Source organism: Lithobates pipiens, unplaced genomic scaffold (genome assembly GCF_037356315.1).
Source record: "Lithobates pipiens isolate NorthernLeopardFrog02 unplaced genomic scaffold, aLitPip1_a1.2 Scaffold_3, whole genome shotgun sequence".
Lineage (NCBI taxonomy): Eukaryota > Metazoa > Chordata > Amphibia > Anura > Ranidae > Lithobates > Lithobates pipiens.
Window position 1 is genome coordinate 33,483,997 of NW_027507790.1, and position 16,195 is coordinate 33,500,191.

Sequence of the window (16,195 nt, forward strand, 5' to 3'; positions counted from 1 at the left end):
TGTGTGTCTGCAGGGTAAAAGCATTGGCCTCCTTCCTGAATGTCACTGAGAGGGGGAAACCCAAACGATAGGTGAAACCTCTCTGCTTTGCATGATCCAGAAGCGGGAGAAGCAAAGCCCTGCGTTTAAGGGTCGCCCTGGACAGATCCAGCAGGAGTTTAACCTGCGCACCCCCCACATCCAAATCTCCGTGTTCCCACGCCTGGCGGAGGAAATTTTCTTTCTGGATGTAGCGGTGGAACCTGCAGAGCACATCGCGGGGTCTACTGGGGTCCACCGACCTCTGGCCCAGCGTCCTGTGGACTCTATCCAACTCCACGGCCAGGTCCGGGTCCGCCACTACCGTACCGAAAATGCCCAGCACCGCTGCCCCCAAGTCCCCCGTTTCCACACTTTCTGGGATCCCACAGAGCCGCATGTTATTACTGTGGCTCCGGTCTTCAATTTCCTCCAGGTGAAGCTGGAGAGCGATGGCAGTGTCTCTATGATGGTCCCTTGCCTGCTCCAGAGCCATCACTCTGCCCTCCAGGGAAGAGACCGAGGTCTCCCCTGTCGTCACCCGCTCTGCCAAAGTAGAGACCTCACCTCTCACTTCTTGAATGTCCCGCCGTTGAGTCTCTTCAAGGTGGAGAATCACAGCCTCAATGTCGGTCCTGGTGGGTAGAGCCTGCAGGAGAGTTCTGATGTCCTGATCCACTTCATTCTGTTCTGGAGGGGGCGTTGCAGCCATCATTACCTCCGGGGAGTCCTCCTGTGGAAACCGGGACCTGCTGTGTGATGGAGCCAAGACAGGCAGAGCAGCGCTAGCTTGCTGCGAATGGGTCCTCAGAGCGGAGTCCCACGTGGGGCCTTGAGGAGCCGTGGCTACATCTCCCGTGGAAGGGCCCTGGGTCTGCCAGAAAAAGCGCTGAATTTCGCCAGAGTTTCTTGCGGCGGGGGTCCTCCGCGTTGCGGCTCTCGTCCAATGTTTTTTTAGTGGTAAGCATACCGCGTACCAAGCATGTATATGTCGGTATAGGGCGGCGAGGCCGGGAGCTCAGAACAAGATCAACCTCACGCGGCCAATGTCCAGGCCATTGCCCAAAATTGTCAGTTTTAAAAGCAAAACCCATAGTATACCCGAATGTTAGGAGCCTCATTGTCCCAGGTAAAGCTACTCAAGGATATTTAAGTGGTTCTAAAGGCGGAATGCATTCTTTATAGCCTCAGTTCTGTCTACTCTGCCTCCTCATTGGCTGAGACAGAAGCGGGAGCCCATTGGCGAAAATTACAATCTTTTGGCCCGAGCATATGGGAAGACCATAAGTGTGACATTCAGGAAGAAAGAAAGGAGGACAAATGTAATAAACTTATTGTTAGAGTAGTCAAAAATAATTGTAGAAAATAGTCACAAATAGATGAGGCAAGCTGTAGCTTTGGAGCTGGCACAAGCTTGAACAGAATGAAAACAAATACTGGACATGAAAAGTAAACTTTCTTTTTTTACATACATTTTACTAACCGCATGGTCACAAGGTGGGCAAATTGCTAGCCAGGACACTTCAGCCACTTGTAGTACATGACATAAACTCCAGTTATACACACTGTACAGTTAGCGATATTGCAGACCAATTCAAGCATCCCTGTTCACAACTTTACAACATAGCACCCTACATAGGTCTTCTATTATCTGGCACTCCACAAATAAACAGCATACATCCTACTTTAGACAAAGGATCCACTGTAGCAGCAGGATCCCCATATACAGAAGGAATATTAAAGTTGACTCCCAGATGAAACCTGGAGAAAGTCCAGGCCAAGATGAGTCTACAACCCAACATTAGAAATCTTTCTTCCATTTGCCCTTACCTCACCTTCTTAAAACTTTTATGACTTGTCTTCTACTACACCACCCCACCCATCATTTAGGCACATATTACCGTAACATCAATAGATAATAATGGCTAATTACTTTGCTTAAATTACAGGCCAATATATTTGCTAAATGTAGACTTAAAATTAACTGTGAAAAAAGAAAAAATTTACAATCATATCCCACAGATCTCCCAAAGTCAATCACCCTGGACCAGTGATGGCGAACTCTGGCACCCCAGATGTTTTGGAACTACATTTCCCATGATGCTTAACTACACTGTAGAGTGCATGAGCATCATGGGAAAAGTAGTTTCAAAACAGCTAGGGTGCCAAGGTTTGCCATCACTGCCCTGGACCAAGTGGGGCTACTGACATCCTGCAATGGATGTGGGGACAGGGAGTCGAAGGCCTTTTCCTGTTTACCAAAGCAGAGAAGGCATTTGACTATGTGGGCTACCTTACAACACATAGGGCTCCAAACCAATACAATGCAATAGATTTAATTTTTCCACTTGTCTCTAAAAGTCCAGATCAGAGTAAACAGCATTCTCGCCAATTAATTTCAAACACAAAATGGTGCCTGTGCCTCTCCTATTTTTTTACTTGTGTCTTTCATGATCAACCTGCACAATTCATTACTTTCCCTTTCAAGGCATAAATCCACTCGCCTAACTCAGTCTGTCTCAGGATCCAGCTCAACTCACGCCAGATTCAATACCATTAGGATTCTGATTTCGCTATAGAAACAGGCTTCATAGGCCTAAATAACACAAAGCTTCTGTATATTCTATAATGTACACAACTTCCAAATATTTTCAAACCGACTGTTCTGTTCTACATTCTACCCATATTAGGTTAAAAAGTTTAATCATTGTTATGACTATGGAACTCAAATGTTTCTTCAGGCCAATGGGCCCATGCAACTTTTATGTACCTATTCTTGTATCTCTGAATACTTCTAATAAAATATTATGGAAATAAAAATCTTGTGGTTCACCTCCAAATCCAGGATGAATATTCAATAACTGATCAAGACCAAACAATATGGGGGAAAAGACTTGCCCAACATTAAAAATTACCTTTTGAACATATCTGCACAAGGTAAATTGGAAAGACAGGTAATGTCTAATTTGCATAGGCAGATCCTTACTCCATACAGAAATACCATTTCATACTTTTCACAAACATGGAAGCAAATGCTACTGACCAACAAATATAATACAGCTTGCCAACCAGTTCATAAGTGCTCTAGTAGCACAAAAATGCACGTAACATTTAAAATGTAGATATTTGGGAAAAGTTACATTTCTAGGTGGATTAGGCAGGTAATCTCTGAGGCATATGTTTGAAGTAAAGGATTCCCCTTTTCCCTGTTAAGGGTCACTCAATGTTTGTAGGTACAGTGGTGTAAAAAAGTGTTTGCCCCCTTCCTCATTTCCTGTTCCTTTGCATGTTTGTCACACTTAAGTGTTTCGGAACATCAAACCAATTTAAACAATAGTCAAGGACAACACAAGTAAACACAAAATGCAATTTGTAAATGAAGGTGTTTATTATTAAAGGTGAAAAAAAATCCAAACCATCATGGCCCTGTGTGAAAAAGTGATTGCCCCCTAAACCTAATAACTGGTTGGGCCACCCTTAGCAGCAACAACTGCAACCAAGCGTTTGCGATAACGTGCAATGAGGCTTTTACAGCGTCCTGGAGGAATTTTGGCCCACTCATCTTTGCAGAATTGTCCTAATTCAGTTACATTAGAGGGTTTTCGAGCATGAACGGCCTTTTTAAGGTCATACCACAACATCTCAATATAATTCAGGTCAGGACTTTGGCTAGGCCACTCCAAAGTCTTCATTTTGTTTTTCTTCAGCCATTCGGTGGTGGACTTGCTGGTGTGTTTAGGATCATTGTCCTGCTGCAGAACCCAAGTTCGTTTCAGCTTGAGTACACGAACAGATGGTCGGACATTCTCCTTCAGGATCTCTTGGTAGACAGCAGAATTCATAGTTCCTTTTATCACGGCAAGTCTTCCAGGTCCTGAAGCAGCAAAACAGCCCCAGACCATCACACTACCACCACCATATTTTACTGTTGGTATAATGTTCTTTTTATGAAATGCAGTGTTCCTTCTATGCCAGATATACTTGGACACACACCTTCCAAAGAGTTCCACTTTTGTCTCATCGGTCCACAGAATGTTGTCCCAAAAGTCTTGGGGATCATCAAGATGTGTTGTGGAGAAATTGAGACGAGCATTGATGTTCTTTTTGCTCAGCAGTGGTTTTCTCCTTGGAACTCTGCCATGCAGGCCATTTTTGCCCAGTCTTTTCCTGATGGTGGAGGCATGAACGCTGACCTTAACTGAGGCAAGTGAGGCCTGCAGTTCCTTGGACGTTGTTGTGGGGTCTTTTGTGACCTCTTGGATGAGTCGTCGCTGCGCTCTTCCCCGGCCACTCCTGGGAAGGTTCACCACTGTTCCATGTCTTCGCCATTTGTGGATAATGGCTCTCACTGTGGTTACCTGGATTCCCAAAGCTTTGGAAATGGCTTTATAACCCTTTCCAGACTGATAGATCTCAATTACTTTCTTTCTCAATTGTTCCTGAATTTCTTTGGGTCTCGGCATGATGTGTAGCTTTTAAGGATCTTCTGGTGGACCTTACTGTGTCAAGCAGCTCCTATTTAAGTGATGCCTTGATTGTGAACAGGTGTGGCAATAATCAGGCCTGGGTGTGGCTAGAGAAATTGAACTCAGGTGTGGACAACCACAGTTATAGTATGTTTTAACAAGGGGGGCAATTTACTTTTTCACACAGGGCCATGATGGTTTGGATTTTTTTTCACCTTTAATAATAAACACCTTCATTTACAAATTGCATTTTGTGTTTACTTGTGTTGTCCTTGACTATTGTTTAAATTGGTTTGATGTTCCGAAAAAGTTAAGTGTGACAAACATGCAAAGGAACAGGAAATGAGGAAGGGGGCAAACACTTTTTCACACCACTGTACATTTAGGTGTAACTAAACTGAATTCTAACCATGTCAAAAAAACACAACAAAAATTCCCAGCTCACTTACCAGGCACCTTGCAACAAATCGAATTGACCCCGTCTAACAGTTCACGTTAAAAAACAAAGGGTTTAGCTTGCACACATTTGCAAATATATGCAAATATATGCATAGGCTGCAGTGTCTATATCATGGCACTCCAGTGTACTGCAGTCCTAACTCTATAATTTTGAGAGTGATTTGGAGCACATACAATATCTCACAAAAGTGAATACACCCTTAACATTTTTTTAAATATTTTATTTTTTCATGTGACAACACTGAAGAAATGACACTTTGCTACAATGTAAAGTAGTGAGTGTACACCTTGTACAACAGTGTACATTTGCTGTCCCCTCAAAATAACTCAACACAAGTGAAGTGAAAATGTCCAAATTGGGCCCAATTAGCCATTTTCCCTACCTGGTGTGATGTGACTCGTAAATGTTGCAAGGTCTCAGGTGTGAATGGTGATCAGGCATGGTACATTTGGCGTTATCGCTCTCACACTTTTATACTTGACATCTGGAAGTTCAACATGGCACCTCATGACAAAAAACTGAGGTTCTGAAAAAAAGAACTACATAAAGATAGCCTAGGCTAGAAGATTGCCAAGACGCTGAAACTGAGCTGCAGCACAGTGATCAAGACCATACAGCGGTTTAACAAGACAGGTTCCACCCAGAACAGACCTCGCCATGGTTGACTAAAGAAGTTGAGTGCATGTGCTAAGCGTCATATCCAGAGGCTGTCTTTGGGAAATAGACATACGAGTACTGCCAACATTGGTGCAGAGGTTGAAGGGGTGGGGGGTCAGCCTGTCAGTGCTTAGACCATACACTGCACATTGCATGAAATTGGTCTGCATGGCTGTCATCCCAGAAGGAAGGCTCTTCTAAAGATGATGCACAAGAAAGCCTGCAAACAGTTTGCTGAAGACAAGCAGACTAAGGACATGGATTACTGGAACCATATCCTGTGGTCTGAGGAGACCAAGACAAACTTATTTGGTTCAGATTGCGTCAAGCGTGTGTGTCAGGAACCAGGTGAGGAGCACAAAGACAAGTGTGTCTTGCCTACAGTCAAGCATGGTGGTGGAAGTGTCATGGTCTGGGGCTCCATGAGTGTTGCCAGCACTGGGAAGCTACAGTTCATTGAGGGAACCATGAATGTCAACAGGTACTGTGACATACTGAAGCAGAGCATGATCCCCTCCCTTCAGAGACTGCGCCGCAGGGCAGTATTCTAACATAACGACCCCAAACACCTTCAAGATGACCACAGCCTTGCTAAAGAAGCTGAGGGTAATGGAATGGCCAAGCATGTCTTCAGACCTAAGCCATATTGAGCATCTGTGGGGCATCCTCAAAACGGAAGGTGGAGGAGAGCAAGGTCAACATGGAGGAGTGGAAGAGGACTCCAGTGGCATCCTGTGAAGCTCTGGTGAACTCCATGCCCAAAAAGGTTAAGGAAGGCAGTGCTGGAAAATAATGGTGGCCACACAAAATATTGACATTTTGGGCCCAATGTGGCCATTTTCACTTAGGGGTGTACTTGCTTTTGTTACCAGCAGTTTAGACATTAATAGCTGTGTGGAGTTATTTTGAGGGGACAGCAAACTTAAACTGTTATACAAGTTGTACTTTACATTGTAGCAAAGTGTCATTAAGCGTTCTCACATGAAAAGATATAATAAAAACATTTACAAAAATGTGAAGGGTGTACTCATTTTTGTGAGATACTGTATATACTAATGGCTAGATTAAGGGCAGGTATGCCTGGAGGGAGCCCACCCATCAAATGTATAGGGATGCATGGACACCCAACAATAAACACAATGACAGTGAAGGTATCACAGAATCTCACCAATTCACCAACAGTAGAAACAAATGGCAATCACCCTAACCTATAACTGGCCTTTGTAGCAAAGAGCAGATGGAAGAGCAACACATGACAAAAACAACAAATTCCCAGCTTACTTACCAGCCAGCCTGCAAAAAATCAAACTGACCCTGTCTAACAGTTTGGTTTGGTTTGGTTTTGTTTGTGTTTTTTTGACATGCATCGCTCTTCCATGTGCTCCTTGTTGCAAAGTCCAGTTATAGGTTGGGGTGGTTGCCATTTGTTTGTATGGTTGGTGAGTTGGTTGGCAATTTTGATCTATAGATTTTTCTCTACTTGTGTAGAGGTAAATTTGACATTGCTGTTCAAGAGTCAGCAAGTGCTAGCATGATATGCTTTAAACAGCACAAATGTGTGTGTGCGTGTCAGTGTAAAGTCAAACAATCTATCAAAAACACTGTTGGCTTTACTGTTCATGTGACAAACTACTTTCCAATTACTAGGAAAGGACCACGATACAACTAATAAGCCTCTGTTCTAGTGACTTTTAAAAAAACTGTAGGTGGTGAATGATAAAAACTATAACAAGGTAAAGGGAAGTCTTACCTTTTCAGAGTAAATTTCACTGTGTCTTCGTTGTGAGAGGCTACCATCACATTTGCTTTACGATTATGTCGGATCTCTTCTAAGATATAATCAAGGCATCTGCCCAACAAAGTAAGCATAATGAGAACAGCATCATTGATTTTCTGGAGGAATCATACAATGAACATGATATGGGCATCAACGGCTATTATAACATGCTTTAGGGAAATACATTCCTATAAGAAAAGAGAAATTGTCCATTACCTGTAGCACAATACCCTTTGTGCATTGCTTCCTTTTAGGGAAAGTGACTTTTTAAAGCTTAAAAACACATTTATAAAATGTCAACCAAGTGATTCACCTTATGGGTTTACAATGCAAAACTTGATACCTTTGTTGTTTTCTACAAAATCATTAGGTGAAGAGTACACAGAGGGACGATTTCGTAGACATTGTTCACTTTGATGCACAAAGAATAGCAGCTTAAATACAGATTATAATCCGAAAATTTAATGTATAAACCTAAGCTTGATGCAGAAATGGGTCAAGGTAGGCTAACATTGCACTTCAATGTGTTTAATTTTCCAGAGCATGACAAGAGCCAGATAAACAACCACCACCTATGTCTGCAAATAGCCTTGGTTTACCAAAGGTAAAGAGTTTCAAACTATAATAGACAACCCATGTGTTGCTCCTAGTGGCCTGTAAGTCATATCTTAGGGGTGGAACTTGTCAAACTAACATTTTATCTACTGTCACAACAAGCTCTTCCTTACTACCCTCATAGTAAGATCCACAGACTCAAACTTTAAATCTTTAAATGAACTTGCCACTTGTATAAAATAAACCAAGCCAGGAGAACCCTGAGAACCTCTAAGACAAAAGTCTCACCCCTGTCCTGCCCAAATCTAGCCACTTCAGTCTGCAACACATCACTGTCATCCTCCCTGAACACACTCACCCATGTCACTACAAGCAGAATCAGGCCCATGTCTGCTACAACCTTGACACACATCAGAGTCTCAAAAAAATAAATAAATAAATAATTAACCGTGTTCTTGAGGGTCTGTGGTGCAAGACTCCATCTCAGAAATAGACTTTAACCTATATAAATCTGCCCTCCAACAATACAAGTCCTGCCTCCACATCGCCAGGCAGACCTATTTTATCACTCTTAATAGCCCTCTCACCCAGTTCCCGTCAACTCTTTTTCATCTTTAAACCTCTACTTCGTTCTGCACTGCCTCAACCCACTAACTCAAACAGGAGATCACTTCAAAAATAAGACTGATACAATTTGTGAGGAGGTCAACATTGTACAGATATGTCCCCCACTTAACACTCCATGTCCACAGGTACACTTAATACTTCCCTCGTTTAACACTGCTATTATAGATGAGGTGGCTAAATTTTTTTCTAATGCCCACTTAATCACCTTCCCCCCGTTCCCTCGTAAAAACTACGGTCACCCTCTGGCTCTAACCTACATCTTCAAACTTTCTCCTTTTCTTCTGGCATCTTCCCCAACTTTCTAAAACATACACTGGTCCCCTCCATAGTTAAAAGGCCCTTGCTGGATCCCACCGATCTTTAGAACTTATGACCTATCTCTTGCTTCCCTTTACCTCTAAACTCCTTCAAACGCCTGGTCTACAACTGACTGAGCTACCACCTCACTGAGAATAACTTTCTTGATCCCTTTCAGTCTGGAGTTTGCCCTCAACACTCCTCTCTGCTTCCTTTGACCTAGTTGACCACCCCCTCCTTTTCAAAAAAAACTCCACTGTTTCGGTCACCATGACTGTACCCTCCTCGGTGCTCATCCCACCTATATTAACACACCTTCAGTAACAACTTCAGTAACACAATTCTACTTTTGTCTCTCCTTTTATCATTGGGGTCCCCCAAGGTTCTGTTCTTGGACCTCCTATTCGATCTATACCTCCTCCCTGGGTCTGTATCCATTGGCTTTCAATACCATTTCTATGCTGATGGACAAAAGGTATTTGGCGAACACTCAAAAGGAATATAATTTTAATATAAAATACAAATTTATTAGAGGAAAGAACAAGATACAACATGGGTAAAACTAAAACACATAATGTAAGAAAGCAGTATAAAGACAGACAAATGGAAGAGGCCCAAACCAACTGTTTGGGAGACAGATGCAATCCAACGCATTTCAACAAATTAAGTAAGGGTCTTCTTCAAGGAAAGGGAATGGGCTGAGGACTTCCAGATGAATACAATATACAATATTAATATAAATAGAATTACACATAAAATTCCAAAATAACACATTTTGTAGACTACTCATCTTGACCATTGTTTATAAACGGTTGATGCCTGGAATAAAAGATACAAGAAAAAAAGAAAAGAAAGGGAAAAGAAAAGAGAGAGGAGGAATATACTATCTGCAAAACGAAAGTTTACTATAGTAATTCAATCCCAAATTATACCATTATTCAATGAATGCAATTCATTTGGTTAGTTAGATTCAATCACCCGTAACCTATATAGCAAATATGACAGAAGTAATATTAGTGGGCTATAGCAAAGCAGCCAACAGATTGATGGACAGGTTGGGGGGGGGGGAATATACCTATATAATCATTTATTCATTTTCTGGACCCCCCCCCCCCCCCCGAATCCTTTCCAAGAAAGGCTTGTAGGATATAGTCTTGTTGAGGCCAGGAAAAGTAGTGGCGTTGAGTCTAAAAATCCAGCGCTGCTCCCGCTGCAAAAGCGTATTGTTCCAGTCACCGCCTCTAAGGCCTGGGTCAACTCGATCCAATATTAAGGAATTTGATCCATAGGAAACGACCACCATGGAAAAGGGTAACATGCTGTCACAATGGCAGATCTGGATTGCATGACTGCATGCTACAGATATGCCGGTATGTTTTCTGCCAAAATTCCATTTTGGTCTTTTCCATGTAGAAGCAGGAGCAAGTACACTGGAGCAAATACACAACCCCTTAAGTGCGACAATTGGCAAAATGTCTGGGAATAAATCGGGTTCTATTTAGAAGATCTCGGTATGTAGAAGTATTCATGTATTAACAGTACCCATATCCCCTACAACTAAAAATGGCAAGCCTTTTACAAGAACCCGATTTATTCCCAGACTTCTTGCCAATTGCCACACTCAAGGCATCGTGTATTTGCTCCAGTGTTAGCCCTTGTACACACGGTCGGAGAATCTGTCGGAATGAGTCTTATCGGACCGTGTCGTCAGATAATCCAACTGTGTGGTATGCATCGGACTGATTCCGTCCGAATCTCCGTCCGACCCAATTTTCCAACATGTTGGAAATATTTCCTGACCAACTGGGCCGGACGGACCTAATCCGATCATGTGTAGAGCATTTTCATCGGACCAAGTGCCACGCATGCTCAGATCAAATTCCTACATCAAAGCTATTGGCTACTAGCCTGAATGTAGTCCCATCATAACGAAATTACGTCATCGCGTTCTGAAAGATCGGATTTTTCGCCAACTTGGCCCGACCGTGTGTATGCAACAGTTTCGGACACAATCCGTCGGACTAAATCCGACGGGCAAAATCCGATGGATTTGGTTGGCAAAATCTCAGACCGTGTGTACGTGGGCTTACTGCTTCTATGTGGGAAAGACCAAAATGGAATTTTGGCAGAGAGCATACCGGCATATCCGTAGCATGCAATCCAGATCTGCCATTGGGACACGTTACCATTTTCCATGGCGGTTGTTTCCCATGGATCAAATTCTTAATATTGGATAGTGTTCACCCAGGCCTTAGAGGAGGTGACTGGAACAAGACTTTTGCAGTGGGAACAGCACTGGATTTTTAGACGCAATGCTACTACTTTTCCTAGCCTTAACAAGAATCTCCCACAAGCCTTTCTTGGAGGGATTCATCTGGGGCGGGGGGGTCCAGAGAATGAATAGTTATATAGGTATATCTCTTCCCCCAACCTATCCATCAATCTATTGGTCTTTGCACCAATATTACTGCTGTCATATTTGCTATATATGTTATGGGTGATTGAATCTAACTGAATGAATTGCATTAATTGAATAATGGTATTGTTTGGGATTGAATTACTATATTGAATATGGCATATACTGTAAATATTGTATGTACAGGGGCATAAACTGATCTCATGTAAAAAAAAAAAAATCTTTTGGTTTGCAAATAGAATCTTCCTCCTCTCTTTCCTTCTCTTCTTTTTTTCTTATATATTTTATTCCAGGCATCAACCGTTGGGTATATGGCTGCTTTGCTATAGCCCACTAATATTGATTTAAGTCCAGTCTATTCCTGAGTGCAGTTGTATGTTCCAAGCTTTCCAGTACTCACTAATCATGTCCCCTTCTTTCCCTGTATTTTATTTACTTGCTCTCTCATCTGACGTACCCAGGCTTGTTTGGCCATGAAGCCTGGGTTATCATGCGCATCTGAGCCCTGGATGCGTCAGTGGGCAGATGACGGAGCACGTCACCCCGTCACGTGATTGGCTATGGCGTCTGCTCGTGATGTCATTCGCAGTGATTTTTTCCGCAATGGTGATGGCTGGCACCACAGCTTAGTGTCACCACGACCACACACACATCTGTGTCGGCGGCACAATGTGGTGCACCACCGGCTCGGGGGGGGGGGGGGACGTCACCCCGTCACGTGATTGGCTATGGCGTCTGCTCGGGATGTCATTCGCAGTGATTTTTTCCGCAATGGTGATGGCTGGCACCACAGCTTAGTGTCACCACGACCACACACACATCTGTGTCGGCGGCACAATGTGGTGCACCACCGGCTCGGGGGGGGGGGGGAGGGGGCACCCACGGAGTGTCAGAGGGAATACCACAGGTGAAGTGAATTCACCACACTCCCCTCTCATTATGGCAACTATAAAAATGTGGGTCTGTGAAAGAACTTTTGCATTTCAAGATTTATTATACAAACTTTAAAGGGATAGGCATGTGTATTTACATATATATGGTCGACTCTAGTGAGTGCCCATTCATTTTGTGCATTAGTCCTTGACTTTACTCCCCTGTTTTCAGTTTTCTGTCTTATACTCTTGTGGGAGGCAGTTCTCAGGTGCAGGAGGGTTCCACATGGACATGATTTATCTCCATCTTGCTTTGGCTTGCTTGAGGTCATTTGGGCATCTCTTTTTCCTCTTCTGTGTTGAGCATATGATCTCCATTGAAACACGCAACACATCAGGTGAGTACTGATACCAACATCTATGTTTTTTGCTCTATTTTTATAAACAATGGTCAAGATGATTAGTCTACAAAATATTTGTTATTTTGGAATTCTATGTGTAATTATGTTTATATTAATATTGTATTCATCTGAAAGATCTCAGACCATTCCTTTTCCCTGAAGAAGACCCTTACCTCATTTGTTGAAACTTGTTGGATTTCATCTGTCTCCCAGACAGTTGGTTTGGGCCGCTTCCATTTGTCTGTCTTTAGATTGCTTTCTTACATCATGTGTTTTAGTTTTACCTGTGTTGTATCATATTATTTACTCTCTGTAATAAATTTCTATTATTTTACATAAAAAAAAAAAAATACATATTCCTTTGAGTGTTCATGGTCCTCTAAAGTCCCACTTTGAGGAACCCTGTTTTTACATTTTTCTATGCTCAAATCTATCTATCTATACAAATCTATCTTTCCACCCCTTCGCTGACTCCTATCGCATTGCTAATTTACTGACAGACCTATTGGTATGGATGTCACACTACTTTCACAAACTCAGTTTATGCAAAACTCAGCTCATAATATTTCTTCCCAAATGTGCTCTTTTCCCTTGACTTCTCTGTCGAGATCGATGGCACAACTATCAGCCCATCCCCGCATGCCAGGGTGTTAGGTGTAATCCTGGACTTAGAACTCTTTTCGGCCCCATATCCAATCACTGTCCAAATCTTGCCACCATCTCCAAGATATGCCCCTTAACCAATGACTTTGTTATCCGTTGTCTCAACTACTAAAACTCCCTCCTCGTTAGATTACCTTTGCATAGGCTATACCCCTTCAGTCCATCATGAATGCTGCTGCCAGACTCATCCATCTTACCAAAAGTTGAGCATCTGCTACCGCTCTCTGCCAATCCCTTCCTTGGTTTCTGCTCACCCAACTAATACAATTTAAAATTCGAACAACTTATAAAGCCATCCACAACTTGGCCCCCAGTTACATCACTAACCTAGTCTCATAATAATCACCCAAATTGTTCTTTGTTCCTACCAAGACCTCCTCCTCCCCATGTCCTTTGTCAGCTCCTCCCATGCTTGCCTCCAGGACATCTATTGAGCCTCTCCCACTCTCTGGAACTCCCTAACCCAATCTGTCCAACTATCTCCTACTCTGTCCACTTTTAGGCAATCTCTGAAAACCCTTCTCTAAAGAAAATTTATTTGGGCCCACAAATCACCTAAACTCAAACTGCAACTCCTCTCCCTTTCTAAAAGGAGAGGAGGCATCGGCCTACCCAAACTACCCCATTGGCACTGCAACGAGAGCTCAAAGCCGTGGGTCTCCATGAAGATTGAAGACTATTCTGTCCCTCTCCAACCATCTCCCTGGGTAATTGCCCAATTACCTGAAGCCACATGGAATCACCTGCTGATTGGTACGTCTATGTATAGCTAGATCAGTTTTCCGCACAACTAACCTTTCACCACTGCCCTCCCCCATGACATTGGTCATAGGGAACCCTGACTTTACTCAGGGTTTCACGGACAGATGCCTCTGGAGTCTAGATCAAGTCACGGCTCCTGGGCTTTTGGCCCCATGGGGGATTTCCATCCCTGGCTGACATCTCCAGGTTTTCTGACTCACCCCTGGACTGTTGGAGTACCATCCAAACCAGATTCTATTTATGGACTTTTCAGAGATCTCATTATTCTCCACGTTTACTTACATCATGAGTCCCTTTGTAGAAAAAGGGAACGGACTAAACACACTCTCCCTACTCTATGATTATCTGGCTGCACACTGACGACCCACCTCCGTCATATGTGCATCAATGGGAACAGGGTTTTGGGACCTTTTAGCACACAAATCATCCATAGCTAACCATTACCAAGAGGTGGGGTATAAAATACTCTTCAGATGGTACTGTGTTCCTTACCCACTTCACCAAATGGATAGTTGTGTTCCGGACACTTGCTTGCAACCAAGTTGTGGGCACGATGTCCCATATCTTTTGGCATTGCCCCAGCCTTGACCCTTTTTGGGAGGAGGCAACGTCTACTATAAAAAAAACACCTGACCTTGGTAGACCTGAGTGGGAATCCAGCAGCATGTTTCCTTCACCTAACGGAGAGGCCCACCCCAAAATACAAAACAATCGCTTACTATTCATCTGGTAAACATGGCCAGGGTTTGCATCCCCATGCTCTGGCGGCAGACGCAGCCTCCAACTAGTGTCCTGTGGTATGCCAAAATGAATGACATCCTCCATATGGAGGAACCAACTACCACTCTAAACATGACTGAGGAGAATTTTAGGGAGCGGTGGAGGCCCCTGTGATACTTTACTTGAACTGATGGATATCTACAAGCATTGTCCCAAACTGAGCCGATCACCAGCCGAGCCATGTAATTGCACCTCTGTCTATGACTAGCAGATAGCGTTTGGCCCCATTAGGGGTACTCTCTGGCTTCCTTACCATTCATCCCACATCCCCTCCCACTTCTCTTCTGGTCCCACTTATAACACTACTCTCTGGCCTTTAACTTGACTACACTTTAAAGCGTTAACCCCCCCCCCCCCCCAAAAAAGGATCCTTCTCCTTTATTACTTCAATACTGGCGGGCAATTGGGGACTGATGCTGACTGGGAGGGACACTAACAAGTACTATCTGAGGTCTATCTGATGCCCCCCCTTTCCTACCAAGGACAATCTTCAGCTTTCAGCATGGTCGCACTTTGAATAACAATTGCATGGTCATACAACACTTTACCCAAACTACATTTTTATCATTTTTTCCCACAAGTAGAGCTTTCTTTTGGTGGTATTTGATCACCGGTGGGGTTTTTATTTTTGCTATTTTTGGGAAAAAAATTTTTTTTCTTAGTTGGTCATAACATTTTGTTTTCTCCTTCACTGACAGCACTGATGAAGTGGCACTGATATGTAGAAGTGATGGGCACTGATATGCAGTACTGATGGGCACTGATAGGTGGCAGTGATATGCAGCACTGATGGATACTGACAGGCAGCGCTGATGGGCACTGATGGACACTGATGATGAGGTACTGACAGATGTTACTGCTGGGCACTGTAGTGGGCAGAGGAGCCGATTGACTCTCCCTGTCAGCGCGAACCAAAGAATACCATTTGCCAGCACTTCCTGGTTAATGCGATTAACAGCTGTGATTGGTCACAGCTGATCATGTAATAAGAAGCCTGTGTCAGAGGCTCCTCACCATGATCGGAGATGCGGGGGGTCTGACTGACAGTCCGCACTTGCGATCGCCACGCCCGGCATGTTATCCTGCTGGACATCACATGACGTCCAGTCAGGATAACAGAACCACTTTCTGGCCATAAATCTGCTATAGACTGGGCAAGAAGTAGCTAACAGAACCACTTTCCGGCCGTCAATCTGCTATAGGCCGGGCGGGAAGTGGTTAAAGTTTTCTCCCCTCCCCTATGTAAACAGCACGGTAATCATTGCTGCTGAGCCCTGACACTATGGTCAGTATACGGGCCTCTGTCATCCGCAGCCTGCTCTTTTGTGCCGATCTCCTCTGTTCTCCCCCCTCCTCTCCCCTCTGCGTGTAACCTAGTGACATTGCCGTCCCATCCCCCTCCTGGTACAGGAATAACTAATACAGTGCCCCCTGTCTATTTTAT

The 16,195-nt window shown here is 43.6% G+C and overlaps 1 protein-coding gene across 1 annotated transcript in view; it reads right to left on the reverse strand.

Moving 5' to 3' along the window:
* Positions 1 to 16,195, reverse strand: part of PRODH (proline dehydrogenase 1) — a 255,515-nt gene that overhangs the window by 38,511 nt on the left and 200,809 nt on the right. The window contains exon 12 of the mRNA XM_077461427.1: positions 7,352 to 7,450. Coding sequence (XP_077317553.1) covers positions 7,352 to 7,450 — 99 coding nt within the window. The remainder of the gene's footprint in view (positions 1 to 7,351; positions 7,451 to 16,195) is intronic.